The sequence below is a fragment of the Trachemys scripta genome, chromosome 4, assembly GCF_013100865.1.
Source record: "Trachemys scripta elegans isolate TJP31775 chromosome 4, CAS_Tse_1.0, whole genome shotgun sequence".
Taxonomy (NCBI): Eukaryota; Metazoa; Chordata; order Testudines; family Emydidae; genus Trachemys; species Trachemys scripta.
The window spans coordinates 14,092,806-14,114,871 of NC_048301.1; the positions used below are offsets into that span (position 1 = coordinate 14,092,806).

The window sequence follows — 22,066 nt, forward strand, 5'->3', positions numbered from 1 at the left end:
CACACACACACACACACACACACACACGATCTGTTCTCATTTTATCTGAACTGTGCCTAGGCAGAATGGTTCATAGCTGAAATACAGGTTACATTAAAAAAAAAAAATCTATCTGCATTTTTTCCTGCCATATGAACCAACATACTTTAAACTATAGAAGAAAGTACATCTCTACTTAAAAAATAAAATAAAAACCCAACTCTGCAAAGAAGGAGAATAAAACAACTCTACTGCTCTGCTTCAAAAACAAAAGAAAACCATAAAAATGTTCTTAGGAATGAGTAATGGCCATGGATCTAGGCTTCTTCTGCAGACTTTTGCTGTACTCAGCAGAATCTAAGATTTCATTAAAAAGCATTTCTAGCACTTCTGCTTGCAGAGATAGCCCTTCCTTTATGCTGCTGTTTTGTTTGCTCTGCAGCCAACCAGACTAAAACAATATGCAGCACCATCAAAATGTGAACTATTTCCATTTGTCTTAACATAGGAATAGCATCAGCGGGGCCTGATCCTTTCTTCCTTCCACCCCCACCAAATGCAGTCCATGGGGAGATGCACAAAATGCTGGATCACACCCAAGATTTTACTACTTAAAGGGTTTGTTTGTTTGTTTGTTTTTTAAGATGGTTTGTCCAAAATAAATGCCCAGCTCTAGTAAGTGGAGCTTATTTTGTGAAATATCTAACGTTCTCCCCACAAAACCTTAAAGTTTTAAAAAATGTTTCTGAAGCACCACAGAGAAAGACCTCTTTACCAACTAAATATTTAGGGCAAGTGTAGTGCTTCTCAGCCTCATGGCTAAGCTCAAGAGTAATTTAGTGTTGTGAATGCATTCATAATGCTAAATACATTTAGCTGGTTTTTTTATTTGCATTCCTCGTAAATATGCCATCTTGCTAATGCAGTTCAGGGCAACCTCACCTGTATTTCCCGTCAGTTGTCCAGCAAGGGTGCGTGCTCTCAGGCTTCCAGCTCCCCAGCCATTGCCTTTCACGGTGGAGATTCTTGTGTCTTTCTCTTCTGACTGGGGTATTTCCAGGCTGCACCGTTCCCTGCCTGCACTGTTTATCCCCAGCATAGACAAGTTGCTCAAGGACATCTGCTTGCTTTCTCTTCAGAGACTGATAATAGGTTTATTTGCTCTAGTTATAAGGTATCACACTGCGCTCTCTAAGGAAGCCTGCTTTACTCTTAAGATAAAAAACATTACAGAAAAAACACATTTATTGTTTTAATGTATCTACACGTATGCTAATAAGCTTACTAGGGTTCACCCCAACCCTAACATGGATTCTGACAGGAACAGTCCTTCACACCTCTGTGGTTACAAGTTCAGCTCAGAATAAGGCCCAGTCCTTCCAATGTACCCTATGGATTGGGGCCCTCCACGGACCAGGGGTCCTTTTGTTTGCTGGATCAGGAAGAAGGTCCTGAGCCAGTTTAAAACCAGGCTATTTATCCAAAACCCCTTTCTTTGTCGTCTGATCCCTGGAGAATCCAGTTTGAACTAATATATGCTAGGGATGTAAAAGGTTAACTGGTAAGCATTAGGCTTACTGTTAACTGACTGTAACTGTTAACCCTGGCGGCCCCGTGCCGCCAGGAGGGACCCCAGCTCGGGAGCGGTCCCAGCCCCTGCGGGGCCAGGTTAACCAGTTACACGATATAATTTGAATCGTGTAACCGGTTAACTTTTTAAACTGATATTTACGTCCCTAATATACGCATACGTCTCCAGGAGAGTGGCTTGAAAGGGTTGATAAGAGAGGAAGTACATTAGCATCCCCCCTCCTTACTAAGGAAGGTACACCTCTACCTCGATATAACGCTGTCCTCGGGAGCCAAAAAATCTTACCGCGTTATAGGTGAAACTGCGTTATATTGAACTTGCTTTGATGCACCGGAGTGCGCAGCCCTGGCCCCCTCCCCCCCCCGCCTGAGCATTGCTTTACCGCGTTATATGCGAATTCGTGTTATATCGGGTCGCGTTCTATTGAGGTAGAGGTGTACATACAGTGCCACGTACGCAGTTGCATTTTAATACAGTTTACCCCCAAAGGTATTAACTCTAATTCCATAAAGTTTATCTTCATGCCATACAGTTAATTCATGATATTGCAGAATGTTGTCAGTCTGTCACACTTCTCAGCGTAATTATAGAGCGGGCCCTTTTATAAGCATGAGATGTTCATTTAACATTTGGCACTTCTGAGGGGGGATAAAAAGTTGTTAGTACATTTTGCCAGTATTCTACAAATGTTGGTTGACCTTTGTAATAATTGAGTCTTGCGGATCTTATTCTACTGTAAAGAGTCCAGGTCTCTTCTAGACGTTTGTGTGACCTATTTTTAGGTGAAACTAGTAACTCCTTTCCCCACTGCCTATCCACCCAGATACCCTGTTGGATGACTCCTCCCAATTAAGAAAGTGTTTTTTACGACACACACAAATGTAAAATTAAATAAAATATTGTGAATACAAATGATACGCTAATTCATAGTTTTCTTTGACATCTTCTGTATTAAGACTAGAGTTCACAATTTCACATCTATATTTTCTGTTTGGTTAAGCATCACATGTCCCTGTCAAATGCATCATTATTCAGGGTCCAGTTCCCACTGAGATCATTAGGAATTATGCCATTGACTTGTATGGGAACAGGATTTAGGTCTGAACAAATCCATAACCTCTGTTGTTATTATTAGGCTATATTATTAGGCTATATTCGTTCCCTGAAGTCCTGACAAAGGACCCAATTCAGCAAAGCCCTTAAGCACTGACTTCAATGGGAGTTAAGCATATACTTAAGGGCTTTACTGAATTGGGGCCAAAAATGCTTGTCCTGATTAAGTAGAGTAACTGATACACTAAGGCTAAGTGGCTTGCCATTTGCTAAATGGAATTGTCAAAAGGTGGGCACGTAAGGAAATGCTACACTAGCTGGTATTACTATTGCTGTTAAATAGAGGTCTGAATCTGCACAGCCTATGGATGACCCTCCTTGGGACAACTCTGATGTCATCTTAGGCCCTGATCCTACAATGTGCAACTAGGATGACCACCCATCCTGAATTGGGTTGGACAGTCCTGAAATGCAGAGTTCAAGTCCCAGTCCTGGGCTGAATGACTCTGGGACAGCATTTGTCCTGGATTCCCTGTGGTGCTGCTCTGTGCTTGCCCGAGGCTCAGGGGCGGCACCAGCCTCTTGCCGGTGGGGTGGGGTGGAGGAGCTGAGGTTGGCCTTAGACCCCCTCCCGCTTGCCACGAGGCTCCATCTCCTAGTCCTTCTCCCTCTGCCCCCTGGCCAGGCCAGAAGCAGGCAGTAGTGAGAGCTGCCCAGGGAGTCTGGGCTACTGTGGAGAGCCCTGGACCTTCCACCTGCCATGGGTGATGTGCTTCGTAGGTGGAGACATGGGACTGGGACTGCTCTTGGGGCCCCTTGGCCCCCTGCCCAGGGCAGGTGGAGAGTCCGGAACTCCTACAGCAGCACAGGCTCCCTGGGCGGCTCTTAACCCAGTCCGGCTTCCGGCCTGGCCAGGGGGTGCGGCCTTGGCGGGAGGGGAAGGGGAGGGCACAGAAAGGGGCAGCATCTCCTGCGTGTGTCCTGCTTTTGCCTTTTGAAAAGGTGGTCACCCTATGTGCAACACGTGATCTGACTGCTGTGCCCGTAGAGAGCTCCACTGGGACTCCATGTGGATGCAGCAGTTTGTCTGCATGTTGCAGGATTGAGGTCTTGGATTATAAACTTTTTGGGGCAGAAACCATATCTTCTTTTCCTGTTTGTACAACACCTAGCACAGCAGGACCCTAATCAGGATCAGGGCCTGTGCGCACTTTCAAAATGAATTAATCTCCTCTTTCCTGCAGCCTGTCCTTGTCTTATAAATGTGTTTGGGTTTAGTGGTATACAAAGAGATCAAAGAGAACCAGTCCGACGGGATCTCAGGAGATTTCTTTTCTTTTAATAAAACAAGAATATTCTTGAGATCAAACGTGTCTGCGATCAATTGTTGAGAAGGTGGCCAGACCTCCCTTTGCTTGAGGGCACGTATGGCTGATCAGTGTAGAGTTTCAACTCTATGAAGTCATTCTCTGGGATAGTGAGGATTGTGCTGTTGGACAGGAGATTTTTGCCTGCTCTGTGCCAAATTCTGCCCTTAAAAAGTCCCATTTAACCCCTATTGAACTCAAAAGGGGCTGCATATAAGTAATGGAGGGCAGGATGGGCTCTAGAAAATGAGGGAAATGGTAACTTGACCATATGAAATGGAATTCCCCCCTAGAGATGTCCTGTCACCCTTTTGGTATGGACAGATATTTTCTAGCTTTCAAGAGACACTGGCCCCAATTTGGAAAAGCACTAGAGCGCTTGCTTCGGTGCTTTCCCAAGTAAGGATGCTTTCCAGAGTCGGGTCTAGTTTGAACTTGAAATCTAGTCAGTTCGGGGGGAGGGAGGGAGAATGTTATGTTGCTTCAGATATTACTGTGTTTGCACAGTGCCTGGCACAGTAGGGTCCTGTTCTCAGCTGGTCCCTAGTCAATACTATAATAAAAACATCAGCGCCGGGGTCAACTTGCAAATCGTTGTAGCTTTGCAGTCTTGTTTCCCTAATTTAAAAATAAAATCTGTCCCCTTCCCCCACCCTCTCTTCTGCACCAGGTGATGTAGTGAGAGACCCACACAAACAAAATTCACTGCCTAAACCAAGGAAACAATGAAACTGTCTATACACATTGGGGTTGTCACATGCACAAAGTAAACATAGTGGTAAAAAGAGAACGTTTCCTTCCCACCGTCTTTCTATTATTTCAGTTATGGGTGTTGATTGTAAATGATAGTAGGCAAAACAGTTTGAACAGAAACTTAATTTTTGAGCTGACATCCCTGTAGCTCAATATTTTTTCTGGTCTAATGTGCTAAAAAGTTTTTTTCCTCCTTCTCTGATAAATTGTATTTAAATGTGTTTGTGCTTCTGAAGTAGAAGTAGTAAGTGTGTGTGAAATATAAATAAGAGGTTTCAGAGTAGCAGCCGTGTTAGTCTGTATCCGCAAAAAGAAGAACAGGAGTACTTGTGGCACCAAGAGGAAGATTGGTTAATTGAATGGAGTCGGCCAGTGTTTAAGATAGCAAGCATACAAGCAGAATGACAAAATAACCCCAGAGCAAATAATTACAATTGCACTGTTCTGCAATTTCAAATCTTAAATGAAGGCAGAATAAAATTGGGTTGCTTTAGCCTGCTCTGCCTCCATAAGTAATGGAACCAGTCCGCTCAGCGGGATGGAAGTTTTGTTTCAAGATCCTTCACAACTGTCTTAGTATTTCTCTTAACTCTCTAATCATTTGCCTGGCAGACTGAGATTAGGAAGAGACAGTGAAGCTTTGCCATTAGTACACAACTGTTTCATGGCTTTAATGTACTGAAGATATAAATAGTGCGCTATCTCTCTCAACAATAGGACATGACTGCAACAGGTGTTGTCCTGTGCTAGTATTTTGCATGATATGAGTACCCAAATACATCTTGAGTTTTGTATTGGTTTCCATGTCCTGTGTGTGGTGTTCTTTTGTTGTTAAATGTCAACTGACATTTAACAAGTGACTCTTATAAACTAAGATACTTGTTAATGTGGTAGAAATCAGCATTTTGTACACCCTGCTTCTGTGTACAATATATCTATGTGCAGTGCTCTGAATTTATGAGCAGAAAAAATAAGGGGACTCTAACACTGGGTATTTGTAATAATGGGACATAGAATCTCTTGAATGTGGTTGAGTCTGGTTTGAATCTAGCACAGGCCCAGTGACAGAATTGTCCCAATACTAGCTATAGTTGCTGGGAGGGCTAGGGCCAGATTGTGATACCTTATTGTCCGGCTATACAGAAAGGAGGACAGGAGATATTTGTTATAAGTTTAAGCAGGCTACAACTTCATTATCAGATGTCTGGGACTACCCGGCAGATAAGTGTACAGTGCAGGTAACCCCTGGGGGTTTCTGCCAGCTCCCCTTCTTTTTCCAGGTCATCCACTCCCCGACTTTGCAGTGAGGATTCAGGCTACCTGGCGTTCTTAGCAAAGAGGCCAAGTGGTTTAAACAGGGAGAATAAATGCCTCACTCCCTGGAGGAGGCTTCCTTAGACCAGGCCAACGTAGGGCAACTTGCACTGCCATTGCTGGTGCTCTTGGGTACTTTGAATGGAGGCCATTTGTTTCTAGTGATGTTAACCTGGCACCTTTCGTGAGCACAGAGTGTTTCCTTTCTCTCACTCTCATTCACACAAAATTAAAAATAATGTGCAAATAAACAGGGGAAAGACTCACCTTGCAGTTACTGTTAAGCATCACTCTTTCATTTAACTCCTTTTTCTCTCCTTCAGATGCGAGAGTTGTGTGGAGCTGCTGTTCGTCCGGGGGGCCGGAAACTGTCAGGAGTGTAATACCCCGCTGCGGAAGAACAACTTCAGAGTGCAGCTTTTTGAAGACCCTGCCATTGACAAGGAGGTGGAAATTCGCAAGAAAGTATTGAAAGTGTGAGTATCATAGTTCAGAAAACTAAATTCAAATGGACTTACGTTATTTCCATCTTCAAAAAAGGAGTTATTTTTGCCAATGGGAGTATGTGTGGGGATCTAAAGATTCAGATGTCTTAATTTTGTTTTGCTTTGAAGGTTTTAAGTGTCTAATTTTTATTTTAAAAAAGGAATTGATTTGCTCTGCAAGCCATGTAGCTGGTTGACCTCATTAGGAACGGAGGCTCACATGACCTTGAGGGGTCTTTGCTTTCCTAACTAGATCCACTGTATGTAATGTGGGGGGTGTTGTGCTTGCCTCCTTGAAAAGGGTTGACCTTCCAAATTGAATTGGCTCTAGAGCACGAGGACAATAGTTGCTTTGTCCTTCTGAGGTGAATCAGTGAGTGGATCAAGGAACAAGAGCCTTGTTGTTGTTGCATCTGGACCTATCTTTTGAACCATGGAGTTTGAAGATGTGAGGGTCCCACAAATGAAGACTGGGGCCGGACCCTGTAAGGTGGGAGGGTTCCAGAGCTCCGGCTCTACTCTAAGCCCGGAAGTCTGCACAGGAATGAAACGCCCCCCTGACCCTCTCAAGGTCGAGTTGGCTAGCATTGGCCAGCCATGGGTTTTTCTTGTCTGTGTAGACATATCCTTAAAGTCTTCTGTGCTTGACATACAAGTGTTGGTAAGGAATCTGTCTGTCAAAAAACATTTCCTGAATCTTTTTTGTTGTATTATTACAGACATACTTGCTGACAGGTATTTTGAAATAAAATTACCAAAATAATTGAAAACGGCATGATTATATTGTTACTTTATTAAATCGTGCGCAGAATTTTTAGGTTTTTTGGTGCAGAATTCCCTCAGGAGTAAAATTGTTGTTCTCTCACCTGTACTGTTGAAAACTGTTTTTGTCAGAAATAAAGGATTGTGTGAAAGGGTTATTGACGCTGAAGAGATGAATCCCACAACATTTTATGTTTGTTGCATCAGTAACTTTGGTCTGTCCCTCATTTTGAGTCATTGTTGTGTCCCACATGTGAGCTTTGAGAGGTGTGGGTGCCTGGACTCAAATACGGTGGGACTTATTGGCTGTACCAGAGATGGACGCAAAGCCAAACTGTATACTCTTCAGCCATTTCCCCAAGGAGTTGAGGTGGTTATTTTCTAACTGAGAGTACTCCTAGTAAGTCTGCCCTTTTTTTAGTAGTTTGTAGAGCTGATTCGGAATTGGTACACTCTAACCTATGCCTCCACTCCTTTGCAGCCCCAGAAATGTGGTAAAGACTCAGGTGTAGCACTGGTTTAGACAGTGGTGGCCTCTTCACTTGGGGATGGGCAGTCCTAGTTGACTTTAAAGGAGCCATATTGTAGTCTGATAATAATAATCCTTGGCCATATATACCATGTATGAAACGAGCACAATGTTGAATTAAACTGCCATCTCGATGCATTATGCAAACACTAATTTCTCGTCTCTCTCAGATACAATAAAAGAGAAGATGACTTTCCCAGTCTAACGGAATATAATGATTTCCTGGAAGAAGTAGAAGAAATTGGTAAGTCTTAATGCTTGCATTTTTGATGTGCTGTGCTCAGGAGACCACAGGCTTTTATCTTCTGACTGCCTAAGAGAATATCAAAGCTGCATTTCTTTAATAGGATTTATCATGGTATCTGATGTTTATCTAATTACTTTCGCTGTACATTTTTAATCATATTTGTCCAATTGGGGGACATATTTAAGTAATAAACATTTTATCTGCAAGAGAAAAACACTGATGCATAGAGGAAGTGGTGTTTTATTGCTGGAAAGGAAAGGCACACAGGGCATTGGTGGTGCTGCAATAGAAAAGATTAAACAAAGAAGAAAAATTCAAATTCTTATTATATGCCTCTGTTAGCTTTATTTACCATGACAGCAGCCATATGGTGTCTTTCATCATTTTGCTTCTGTGAGTACAGTAGTTGGAAGCTGCTTTGAAGCAGATGACCTTACATACCACAGTGGCAGCATTTTATGTTGCTACGCGGGAGAGGAAGGTTTAGGAGCAGACGCTGAACTCTTTCTCCTTGGATTTGCTGAAGCAGAGACTTGCCCTTTGAGGGAAGAATTTGTTTGTATTGGAGTTCATTTTCCGCTTTTTTAGAGTTACTCAGGATTTATGGCAGGGTGATGGAGTCTGCATAGACAAAACTAGAAGTGTTCAAAGGAGTCGCTCTTAAATGGTTTGTTTTTTGGAGGAGGACTGAAGGGGCTGGGTGCTTTCAGGGAAGGCAATGATTGAGGTTTAAAAGAAAAAACGTTGAAGGTGATCTTGCTCCCTTTTAACTCTTCAGAAAAGAAGAGTAAGCATTCCTTTGAACTTTGTTGGTGTTAGCTTCAGAGAGTTGCATTCCCCACCTTTGCAGCTATAAGTAGCATGTTGTGTTATTGTTGGCATCAGAAGGTTGAAGTTGGAGAGCTAAAGTATTTGGCTGGGAAACTTCAGATATAGCCAAGCAGGCCAAAGCTTTTGGGACAGGTAGGTGTTTGGGTGTGTGTGTCTGGAGGAGGTTCTAGCAACTGGACAGATTGTTGAAATGATGCTGGGAGAATCTATTTTGTGCTCGTGAAACGGAAAAGAATATTTTGTAGCATTTGCCATAGGCTTCCATCTCATTATCACTATTACCAGGGCTTGAAACATCCATTCACCTCAGGTGAATGCAAAGCTTGGCTGAGTGGGTGGGAGTATGTGCACCATCAAGTCTTCTCCAGAGTTTAAGATTGTATTTATATTTCTAGCTCTCACGGTTGATGTGAAATTGCCAAATATGAACCAAGTGCAAATCGGTACCATGCTACAGGCGCTGCATGGCGGACTGGCCCCTGTATAACACGTGACCATTACTGTTGACTGCTGATACAGCGTGCAGATTAGGAAGCTGGTGTAGGTGGAAGCAGAAATTAACCTTCCGTTGAGGTTTGAATAGATTTTATATGGTAGAGGTCAAAAGTGAGTTGAAGTTCAGTTTCACCTTACTCTGGATGCCTGATAAATTAAAAGTAAATGAATAAAAGCCATAAGCCCTAAAATAAAAATGTGGTTTATAGAACAAAATATATAAAACATGCAGCAGTGCCTATCTCTGCAGCCCCGGGGACATTTTTGTTGCTGTTTCCCCAGTGATTGTTTCTTTGGAGCTCAACTTGAGCACGTGTCATTTACAGTGTGTTCTCTCATTAGATGTGATCTATAACCTTGTTTGAAAGATTCAGTTCCCCTTCACAAGAAGCCTATTCTGCTTAGTCAATTTTCCTTTATTTTTTTTAAACAGAAAGAGCAGGGAGAACACTAGTGATATAGCAACAAACATAAACATTATGGTACGAACCTGCCAGTATTTACATATTCTCTCTCTCTCTCTCTCACACACACACACACACACACACACACACACACACACACACACACACACACACACACACACACACACACACACACACTCTTTTTGAAGTGGTTTAGAATTGACCATTAAAAAATGCTAATTGCCCAGAAAAATCAGTTTGACAATTTTTAGAATATTGTAAACACTTGTCATTAACACCATGAAAAAATGAATGGGGTTAGTTCTCCTTTGGGTCAGCTGGGCACAACACTCATTGAAATCAATGGGACGTACGTGTGCCTCACAAGAGCAGGAATAAGCCTTACAAGTACAACAATGTGAGTCAGACCCTTTTTATAGGCTCCCTACTCTTTTCCCTTCCAGATTGCTTCTTAAACTATTTTTTTTTAACTTAGTTTTGAGCTCTTTGAGCCAGGGTCTGTCTTTTTAGGATGTGCGTATACAGTACTTAACACAGTTTGGTCCTGATCCTTGAGTAGGGCCTCTAGGCATTACTGCCATACACATAGTTAATAATAATTACTGCTTTTTAAAGCATGCAGTATAGTTAAGTGGGGAAAAAGTGACTACTATTCATGTGCCCTATGGGTAAGAACTTATCTTCCTACTTTTCAAAGCCTTTTTTATTGTAACTGTTATGAAGTGACTTGTGTTCATGCCAAAATTACTATCTAGTGAATGCTTACTGAATGTAAAGAACTAATGCGTGTGAGTTTTTACCTGTTTTCCCTGTGGATCACATCAACTTCATTAACAAAGGAAACGAGACAGTGCAGAGGCATGCAGCTCTCTCAAAATGTAAAAGACGACAAAGATATGGAGAGTTTCTGCACCTGCCCCAGCCAAAATGTCCTTTATTTGACCTGATGGGGATGAGTAATTGGAAATAATTGTAACTGTGCAAGCACTTTTTTTAAAAAAAAATTCTTTTTACAGTAAAAAGAGAACTGAGCTGGAACATCTATCATTCATAATTTCTAATTTAGGTTTTTCCAGCTGGAGTATTGATTTTTCCACCCTAACCCTGAAAGAGGGTACGGGCAGAAGAGGTTGGGACATTTTGCTATCTTCAGTTGATGCTGAAAGCAGTGTTTTTGGGGGAGGTGATGGAGCGTTGGCAATCAGCTTTGTTCTGAAGCTCTGTGCCTTCAGCATTCATCTCTCTGCCACGCCCAGTCTCTAAGTAGCAATGAGCATTATGATGACTGCTCAGAAATGATGGGGTAGGGAAAGTGGTGTTTGTGCTACACCAGTACTTACCAGTAAGTTTTTCACTTAATTATAGATGTCTTACACCAGTAATAATGTTTTCACCCCTCGGCTCACAGAGAGTGGAGAATCTACATTAAGCACTAAGTCCATGTGTATAATATATCGCAGGATAACGATTTACAATTTTGTTTTTTAATATCTATTGGCTAATTAATGGACCTGAGAATTAGGAAAGTGCTAACCTGTAGGAGAAATATTCATTGACCTTTTAATTTTATTGGTAAGGCAGCACAATACATCAATTTTTAACTCATTAGGAACTAGGAAAGAAAATCTTGACGACTTCCCAGCTGATAATGTACTTTATAATGAAGTTTATGTTGACTGCCTGTTGTCAGATTGTTTTGTGACATCCATACACTTTGGTTGCTTTGTAAAGTCATGTGATTCTAGTTCTGTAGTTGCTTATTTTAATCCATTTGGGTTAAATCTTTTTCCTGATTCTACAGTCATGGGTGGCCCCGGTGCAGGAGAATCCATGCATTTCCCTTGTGGATAAGGGCTGGGCACATGGATTGGGGCTCTTGCAGGTAGTCCATGTACCTAGTTGGCTGTTTCGGTCTACTTCAGCAAGAACTCCTTATGCCCTAGAATGGAAGGGGTTGGGGTTGGGCCGTTGAATCATGGCTGCAACATATGTCCTCCAGCCATTCTCCCTCACCGGAGAATCTTGCTTGAATATTTCTCAATGGCAAGAACTCTTTCTAGCAATCATAGCTATCTGCGTTAAAAGAAACACTAATTAGCAAGAGAAGGCTCAAAGTTGGTAATGTCTTCAATAGAACATGTGAGAGATTTTAATGATGCTGATTTAAACACCAGTGATGGATTTATTTACCATAAACAGTGCTGCTTTCCCAGACCAGTGATTGTTCCACATGGCTTTAAGGTTGGTCTCAAAGGTTAATTTTAAATTCCATAATAAACTAGCAGATTGTTTTTCCTTTTGTTATGAGATTAATTAGTAGCATTTTTAAAAATAGAGATTATCTCACTCTGTCAAGGCTGGATTTCAGGAAATCTGTGGAGTTTTGCCTAAATAGAATTAAACGTTTCAGAAAATACAATAGGCTTCTTGTTGTATTTCAACAGCTGTCTAAAGGCAGGTCAACTTCTAAACCAACCAATGTGAGATGAATGAGGAAGTAAATAATTCTCATATACAAATCGGCTTCTGTGTCTTTAGTTTTAAGATTGTCAGGCCCATTATATGAGCTTATATTATGCTTCAGAATAGAAAGTAATAAGACTGGCTTCCCTTTGAAATCTTTGCAGAATAGCCATCTGCTTTGCTAGTCATATTCATATTCATATATATATAATATATATTTTTACTGATTTTTTTAGCTAGGAGTAATGTAGGATTCCTGATTTTAACTCTTTGCTTGTTGGTTTGAAACGTATACTTTTTTTTTTTAATGTTGCTATTAAAATTTAAAAAATTGCCCCCGCCTCTCAAAACCCATAACAGGCCAAATTCTACAGACCATATCTGAGTAACACTCCTTACTGAGGTCAATTTAAATTCTATGGAATTTGGCTCAACCATCAATATGGTGACACCATATTTTTAAATGCTCATGGTTGAAGTATTGTTTATTCTATGGCTTATGTTCACCAATCCTCAAATATCAGCTGTTATTCATAGACCAAGAATAATTCTATTAAACACCCTTAACAAAAAGGAGCATGCCAGCCTGCTAAGCTAAGTTGTAATTGAATAGCGATTTTTTTTTTTTTTTTTTTTTTAACTTTTTGGTTAGGAAGTCGTGCTTTTAGAAGATTTAGCCATTAGATTGTGTATGCTATTAAGCCTAGTTTTGGCTAGATAATGACCAGCAAAGAAGGCTCTACATCCAAGAGTTTAGCTTGCATACTTGCCAATGTAGGTTTTTATAATCTAGGTTAGACCAAATCTAACTCTTTAATGTTTTAAACCTTGATGTTTTAGACATTTTGGGGGAGTTAAGGGAAGGTGCTGGGAGGTGCAGTGATGAAGCAAGGAAGTGAATCTGTTTGCTGCCTGTGGCCTGCTTATGTCCCTACTGAGAATTGTGATTTGGCCCTCGGTTGAAACCTGCTCCCCCCTGCAACCTGCCTTCCCCATTGCCAGTTCCTGACTGCTTCCTCAGGCTAGGCACTGAAAAAAGGGTAGTGATTCAACAGTGAGGTGGCAAAATTACTCAAGGTAGTTAAGTCCAAAGCAGACTTCAGAGAGTTACAAAGGGATCTCACAAAACTGGGTGACTGGCATGGGCAGTGGGTATCATAGGCTGGGGAAGGCTGTGCCTCCCCAAACAGCCAGGAGTGGCCCTGCCCATGCTCTGCCTTCAGTTCCCTTCCTGCTTCTCGCTCTGCGAATCGGCTCTTCTCATGTGCTGTGGCCCCAGCTTGGGCTGGCATTGGGGTCACGCCTCCCTCCCTCCTGGCACTAGCCTGGGGCGGGGGCGGGCAGCTGCAGTGGGGGGTGGATGTGCTGAAGGGGCCGGGCCTTAAGCAGAAAGTCAGGGCTGGGGGCTAGCCTTCCCAAGCCAGTGATTCACACACTGCTGATGGTGACTCGGCAACAAAATGGCTGATGAAATTCAGTGTTGATAAATGCAAAGTAAGGCACATTGGAAAACATAACCCCAACTGTACATACAAAATGATGGGGTCTAAATTAGCTGTTACCACTCAAGAAAAAGATCTTGGAGTCATTGTGGATAGTTCTCTGAAAACATCTGCTTAATGTGCAGCAGCAGTGAAAAAAGCTAACAGAAGGTTAGGAACCATTAGGAAAGGGATAGATAATCAGACAGAAAATATCATCATAATGCCACTATATAAATCCATGGTACACCCACATCTTGAATACTGCTTACAGATCTGGTTGCCCCATCTCAAAACAATCTATTAGAATTGGAAAACGTACAGAGAGGGCAACAAAAATTATTAGGAATATGGAACACCTTCCATATGAGGAGAGATTAAAAAGACTGGGACTTTTCAGCTTGGAGAAGAGACGACTAAGTGGGGATATGATAGAGGTCTATAAAATCTTGACTGGTGTGGAGAAAGTAAATAAGGAAGTGTTATTTACTCCGTCTCATAACACAAGACCGAGGGGTCATCCAATGAAATTTAATAAATAGCAGGTTTAAAAGAAACAAAAGAGGAAGTATTTCTTCACACAACGCACAGTCTATAAGAGTGTTCAAAAAAGATAAGTTCATGGAGGATAGGTCCATCAGTGGCTATTAGCCAGGATGGTCAGGGATGCAACCTCATGCTCTGAGTGTTCTAGTATCTGTTTTCCAGAAGCTGGGAGTGGACGACAGGATGGATCATTCAATTGCCTGTTCTGTTAATTCCCTCTGAAGCACCTGGCACTGGCCACTGTTGGAAGACAGGATACTGGGCTAAATGGATCATTGGTCTGACCCAGTATGGTTGTTTTTATGCTCCTACGGTATGAGGAGGGTGCAGAGGAACTTGCATAGAGCCTAGAGAGGTCCTATGCAGGGAGCTGCTGCTTACAGCTGGGGGGAAGATAGCTTGTGGGGTAGCTATTCTGACACCTTGTTTTGGGTCTGGGTGAGGAAGCAGAAGAAAGAATCTGATGTTCTGTTCGGTGGGGGCAGAAGGCGAGAGGAGTGATTGGTGTCTAGCCTACTTAGTTACAGGGGCTCTAAGGGCCGATTGTGGATTTGGAATGGCTTCAGAAGATAGTGTGTGTGTGTGTGTGTGTGTGAGAGAGAGATTTATTCTGCCTTCCCCACCCTCGTGGTCCCACGGTGAATGTTTTTGAACCATGCAGATATGAAGTTTGTCAGCATGCATCAGGACCCGTTCAGCCTATTATGGTTCAGTTTGAAAAAAACTCTCCAAACAACCACTTTTGTAAAACAGAGTTTAGAAAATCATCCAGCAGTGAGGTTATAGAGGAATACCCCTGCTGCTCAGGTAACCAAAGGCATTTGGCTTCTCATCTTCTACCTCCACATGCACCTGAAGTGTACCTGGGTATCCTGCTAGGGCAGTGTACCTCTGTCATGTGCTTTTTCTTTCTTGTGTAATCATAGGTTTAGAGAGCTGTTGTGTTGGATTTAAATTGTAGGAAGTGCTGGTGCTCACATGCAGCTACTTTCATTGCAGGGCTCTGATCAGAAATGTGGTTGTACGCCAGCATTTTCACATGACAATTCTTTTCAGCCACTGTGCCCAAATGTCTAACAGCTTGTCAGTTGGAAGCTACAGGTTGGAAAGCTGGAGGTCAAAACAAGATTAAAATAACCAGTTTTCTTGAGGAAACGTTGCTACAATAAATGTTGCGTTGCTAAAATAGTACAGTTATTCCCTGCGCTTTTTTTCCCCCCCAAGTCTAAGATTTCAGAGCAATATAATGTTGAAAAATACTGTCTCTCTTGGGAGAGAGCAGTATAAAAAATGAAAATCCATGTTGAGCAACCTCCCTCAAAACACAAGGGCCCAGCTTTCAAAGGTAGAGAGCATTCACTATTATTTACTTGTATTACAACAACATCTAGTGGCCCCCTGCTGAGGTCAAGGGTCCATTGTGCTAGGTTCTATAGGTGCTCATAATAAGGGATAGTCTCTGCCCTAAAAACTTAAAATCTAAATAGAGCAAGGAGATGAAGTGTGGGAGAAAAGTATTATTTTTCCCATTTTTACAGCTGAGGAAAGAGACACATAGGCTTGGTCCACACTAACCCCCACTTCGAACTAAGGTACGCAAATTCAGCTATGTTAATAACGTAGCTGAATTCCAAGTACCTTAGTTCGAACTTACGGCGGGTCCAGACGCGGGAGGCAGGCTCCCCTCTCAATGCCGCGTACTCCTCTCGCTGAGCTGGAGTACCGGCATCGACGGCGAGCACTTCCGGGATCGATTTATCGCTTCTAGACAAGACGCGATAAATCGATCCCAGAAGATCGATTGCTTACTGCCGGACTCGGAGGTAAGTGTAGACCTACCCAAAGAGGCGTTAAATGATTTACGCAATGTCACATAGCGAGTGTGTGGCAGAGCTGGGAATTAAACTCAGATTTCTGAGTACCAATTAAGGGCCTAAGCCACAAGACCATCCTGCCTCCGAAATAACTCTGAAGTCAGTCTGGGGTTGTGGGATTCATCAATTCTGAAAGTCAGTTTAAAATAAATTGAAAATCTTTTCGATCATTATTTCCTTGTAAGAAAGGGATACAAAGCATTTGTTCATTTGTTTTTTGGCTATAATCTACCACACCACTTTATATTCATCACATTCAGCCCAATTGCTCCAGTTGAAGGGATTACAAATTTCCGTCACCCAGGGATAAATATTGAGCTCTCTGGGTGGGAACCTAGGCCCATGATTCCCGTTGCTGTGTCAGGGTGAAAACTAGATATATTACGTTGGCTATCCCTAAATGTTTTAGGCAGCTACAAAAGTTTGTCAAGCTTTAATGATGCTATACTAATGATTTTTTTTTTTTTTTTTTAAACCCAGACCAATGGAATTAGCCATGCTTCCTGAAAATGAATGCTAACTCACTGGTTACAAGAGTGTGCTGTATTTTTCCAAAGTTACTTTTGTTTGAAATATGAGTGGCGTCATGCCCCCACCATCATTCTTGTGCCACTATCATTGGTTCCAGCTCCTTGTCACTTCATTCCAGACTAAAAGCTACTCAGCAGCAACCTATATCTCTGTCATTGTGTGTCTCCTTTTTTGTTCTGCCAATGATACCTGCTTTGTTCTTTTGTTCCCTTCTGCCACTCCCACCACTTCTCTGCTGCCCTTTTATGCATGGAATGCCCTGGCCTGATCTGTGGGCGGAGACCGCTCCCTTGCCTACTTCAGAACTCTTCCAGAGGCTCACTTCTGCCATTGTACCTATGCAAAGTGTGAGTGAAGAAAGGATGTAAATTAAATGGACAAACATAAGCTAATAGAACCAGCGAGATGTGTTTCCTGCCTATTAGATTAGACTATTTCTAATTTTTTATCAGCTACACTTGTGTCCTGTTGAATTACTGAGCACTTCCATGCATAGAGGGCAGCAGTGACCATGAGATGGTCGAGCTCAGGATCCTGACAGAAGGAAAAAAGGAGAGCAGCAGAATACGGACCCTGAACTTCAGAAAAGCAGACTTTAGGGAACTAATGAGCAAGATCTCCTGGGAGGCTAATATGAGGGTGAAAGGAGTCCAGGAGAGCTGGCTGTATTTTAAAAAAGCCGAATTGAGGGCACAGGAACAAACCATCCTGATGTGCAGAAAGAACAGCAAATATGGCAGGCGACCAGCTTGGCTTAACAGAGACAACTTTGGTGAGCTTAAACACAAAAAGGAAGCTTACAAGAAGTGGAAACTTGGATAGATGACTAGGGAGGAGTATAAAAATATTGCTTGAGCAGGCAGGGGTGTAATCAGGAAGGCCAAAGCACAATTGGAGTTGCAGCTAGCAAAGGATGTGAAGGGTAACAAGAAGGTGGCCAGGGAAAGTGTGGGACCCTTACTGAATGGGGGAGGCAACCTAGTGACAGATGATGTGAAAAAAGCTGAAGTACTCCATGCTTTTTTTGCCTTGTCTTCACAGACAAGGTCAGCTCCCAGACTGCTGCACTGGACAGCACAGTATGGGGAGGAAGTGAGCAGCCCTCAGCGGTGAAAGAACAGGTTAAAGACTACTTAGAAAAGCTGCACATACACAAGTCCATGGGGCTGGATGCAGTGCATCCGAGGGTGCTGAGGGAGTTGGCTGATGTGATTGCAGAGCCATTGATCTTTATCTTTGAAAACTCGTGGTGATCAGGGGAGGTCCCGGATGATTGGAAAAAGGCAAATATAGTGCCCATCTTTAAAAAAGGGAAGAAGGCGAATCCGGGGAGCTTCAGACGGGTCAGCCTCACGTTAGTCCCTGGAAAAATCATGGAGCAGGTCCTCAAGGAATTCATTTTGAAGCACTTGGAGAGGAAGGTGATCAGGAATAGTCAACATGGATTCACCAAGGGCAAGTCACAAAGCCCTGGTTGGGATGATTTAGTTGGGGATTGGTCCTGCTTTGAGCAGGGCATTGGACTAGATGACCTCCTGAGGTCCCTTCCAACCTCGATATTCTGTGGTTCTATGAAGTCATGCCTGATCAACCTGATTGCCTTCTATGATGAGATAACTGGCTCTGTGGATATGGGGAAAGCAGTGGATGTGATTATACCTTAACTTTAGCAAAGCTTTTGATGCTGTCTCCCACAGTATTCTTACCAGCAAGGTAAAGTAGTATGGATGGGATGAATGGACTATAAGGTGAATAGAAAGCTGGTTGGATCGTCGGGCTCAATGGGAAGTGATCAATGGCTCAATGTCTAGTTGGCAGCCGGTATCAAGCGAAGTGCCCCAGGGGTCGGTCCTGGGGCCAGTTTTGTTCAACATCTTCATTAATGATCTGGATCAGGAATAGGCAACCTATGGCACGCGTGCCGAAGGCGGCACGCGAGCTGATTTTCAGTGGCACTCACACTGTCCGAGTCCTGGCCACTGGTCTGGGGGCTCTGCATTTTAATTTAATTTTAAATGAAGCCTCTTAAACATTTTAAAAACCTTATTTACTTTACATACAACAATAGTTTAGTTATATATTAGACTTATAGAAAGAGACCTTCTAAAAACATTAAAATGTATTACCGGCACGCGAAACCTTAATTTAGAGTGAATAAATGAAGACTCGGCACACCACTTATATAATATAAGGCACCACTACTGGAGTATCTGAGCATCTCACCATCTTGAATACATTGTTTCCTCCCAACAGCACCACAAGGTAGAACAGTGCTATTATCCCCATTTTACAGATGGGGGGAAAAACTGAGGCACAAAGATTAAGTGACTTGTCCAAGGTCACACAAGAAGTCTGTGGCAGAGCAGGTATTGAACCCATAACTCCTGACTCCCAGGCTAGCACTTTAGCCACTGGAACATCCTTCCTCTCCTCACGATTCAGATTGTGTGTGCTCTTTGTGGCCGGGACTGTGTCCTTTCTAGTTTGCGAGGGGTTTATCAGTGACAGTGCGAGCTTCCCTGCTCTGTCATGTCAATGTACCTGATCAGTGTTCTGGAGGGGCCACATAAAGAGTGTGACTGGACTGTACAGTGTCCAGGTTGATTCGCGCTGAGTGGATTGCCATCTATGCTAGTTTTAGGGGTATGGTGATCTCTCTGGTGTCCACTCTGAACTGGACTGAGGCCACCAAATGATCTTCATGTGATAATGACTTTGAGTCAGAATTGACTTGACCCCAATTTGAACCAGTGACCTAGTGGTGAAGGCTCTGTATCTAATTACTAATCCCCTGCACACCTAGTTCTTTCAATCTGCCTGCTACAGAAGCTGCTCTATTCCTGGAGACATCTTTAGTTCAGATATACATGATTGGGAATGTTCAGCGAAACAAAGGGGGGCTGGCTGCATAGCCTTCATCTTGTTGCATAATTTAAATGAGGAAAATCCTCCTAATATTTGTTGTGTACAAAGAAGGTTTAACACAACACATAGCATTGAATAATAGGTTAACTTGTTTTCTTTTTATGGATCTCTGCATAAATGTGGAGATTTTCAGCAAGGGCAAATGTAACTGTGCGTCCTTGCGCTTCGGAACTCTTAAAGAATATAGAAATCTAGATTTCCACTGTATAGTAAAGCAATAAAGTCCTATCAAAGTCCTTGTGCCAAGATGACCCGTAGGAAATGGAAGGGCCTTGTTTGTAATGAGGGGTGTGTGTGTATTCTACTTAGTCTAGTTCAGTGGCCCCCAAACTTGCTCCCCATTCCTCCTGTCTGCAATCCCCTGGCCCCCCTGGAGCCAGGGCCAGGAACGGGGCTGCAGCTGGGGAAGGGGTGGGGGTGGGATGTGGACAAGGGTAAGGGGGCTGGGTTGGGGGGCAGGGATGGAGCCATGGCCAGGGGCCAAGGTGGAGAGCAGGAGCAGAGCCACAGTCAGTCTCGGTGGGGGCTGGCAGCCCGGGCCCCTGGCCAGGTCCAGAGCCGCGCCAAGGCTGGGGATGGAGTTATGCACAGGTCTGGGAGCCAGGGTTGTGTCTGGGGGTGGGGAGGGGCTGGGTGGCACTCCCTCCCAGCCCCCAGTTGGGGCTGGCCCAGCCTGCCATCACACCTTGAATGCTCCTCAGTGTTCCTGGGGTGGTGGTTGCCCCACAATTTGGGGACCTCTGGTTTAGGTTCTTCTTAGCCATAAACTACTTGTTATAAAGGCCAGTTTTTGTGTATCTTGTCTATTGATGCTGTTCAAGGGATTACGCTGCCAGTATCCCATGAAGGAAGCAAAAGATCAGGTTCTAATTTCAGTTATGCAGGTATAAATTTGCAAGAACTCCAAGTAAATTTAAGTTGCTATGGAGTTGACAGTGATGTAACAAAGATCAGGATCTGGCCTTCGTGTGTCCAAGTGACTTTATGATATTCAGTTAGGTATATGCTGCTAATGTGGTAGGGACAAGGAGCATTAAATAAAGGTAATACTTATTGGGGGTGGGTGTGTGTGTGTGTGTACACACCAGGTTAATACTATGATTTCATGCATCTTTTTTTAAATATCAATACAGTGTTTAACTTGACGAACAATGTGGATTTGGAGAACACCAAAAAGAAAATGGATATGTACCAGAAGGATAACAAAGAAGTCATTCAGAAAAACAAGATAAAACTGGTTAGTTTGCTGTTTTTAAAAAAGTTTCTTATTCAGTAGTTGAGGAATTAAGTATTTTAAAGAGGAATAGTTGTAAAATGCTGTCTTAAAGGAGAAAAGAAAAAAGAAACTCCGACACGCATACTGACACACTCCATAGTAAGAAAAATGTGATATGCAAGTATTCTCTATCAAAGATTTGCTTCCTTCAGGAGATCATGTTGACAGCTGAATTTTATGTGCTTGTTGTTTTGACGAGGGTTTAGAGAGAGGGACTGACATAGCTAGGTAGTAAATGCAGGCTCTTCTAAACATATGTATGCTGGCAGTGTATTTGGACAATATCCAGAAGAGACTGGGTTCATTCCTACTCCAGAACAATAATTTCTTTCTCATCCAAAGGAAGAAAAAAAAATCCAGACACAGACATTATGAAGCTCCCAAGAGAGAGTTGGAGAATGGGAAAACAAAGGCCTGGCTTATGCAAAATTTAAAACGAGTGATAGTGAAACAAACTTTTATACTTTAACAAGACAAAAGCCTTTTTAAGTGCTAATGATGATACAGCTTCTTAGAGGGTTATAAAATACGTGTTCTGTATGCAGGCTACGCATACTTTCCTGTAGGTTTTTTTTATTAAAATATGATTCAGACAAAGTTCTGCTCTCCTTTAAAAGTAGTCTGGCAAGGATTTTTTTTATTTATTTTAAAAAAAAGAAGTTTGTCTATAACGTTTTAAGTATTAGAGGGGTAGCCGTGTTAGTCTGGATCTATAAAAAGCGACAGAGTCCTGTGGCACCTTATAGACTAACAGAAGTATTGGAGCATAAGCTTTCGTGGGTGAATACCCACTTCGTCAGACGCATGTGGGTATTCACCCATGAAAGCTTATGCTCCAGTACTTCTGTTAGTCTATAAGGTGCCACAGGACTCTTTGTCAATGTTTTAAGTGTTTCTTCCAGCATTAAAAATATACATCATTTTGAGAAGAAAATGTTTCAATTCAGGCAACTATAGTAACAGAAATGACACAATAAGGCCTGATCCTGCATTCCTTTTGCACTCAACACTCATGTTAGGAGTTTGGAGTCTGAAAATAATAAATTTAAACCATTCCTTCTGAGAACCAAAGGGTTTCCCTTGTTTGTGAAGGAAGGTGTTGGACTGGAGTAGTACCAACAAATAGAGAGTTGAAGTGG

The 22,066-nt window shown here is 42.6% G+C and overlaps 1 protein-coding gene across 1 annotated transcript in view; it reads left to right on the top strand.

The window, feature by feature from the left end:
- Nucleotides 1-22,066, top strand: part of MNAT1 (MNAT1 component of CDK activating kinase) — a 193,790-nt gene that overhangs the window by 50,314 nt on the left and 121,410 nt on the right. The window contains exons 2-4 of the mRNA XM_034769627.1: nt 6,381-6,533; nt 8,004-8,077; nt 20,785-20,888. Coding sequence (XP_034625518.1) covers nt 6,381-6,533; nt 8,004-8,077; nt 20,785-20,888 — 331 coding nt within the window. The remainder of the gene's footprint in view (nt 1-6,380; nt 6,534-8,003; nt 8,078-20,784; nt 20,889-22,066) is intronic.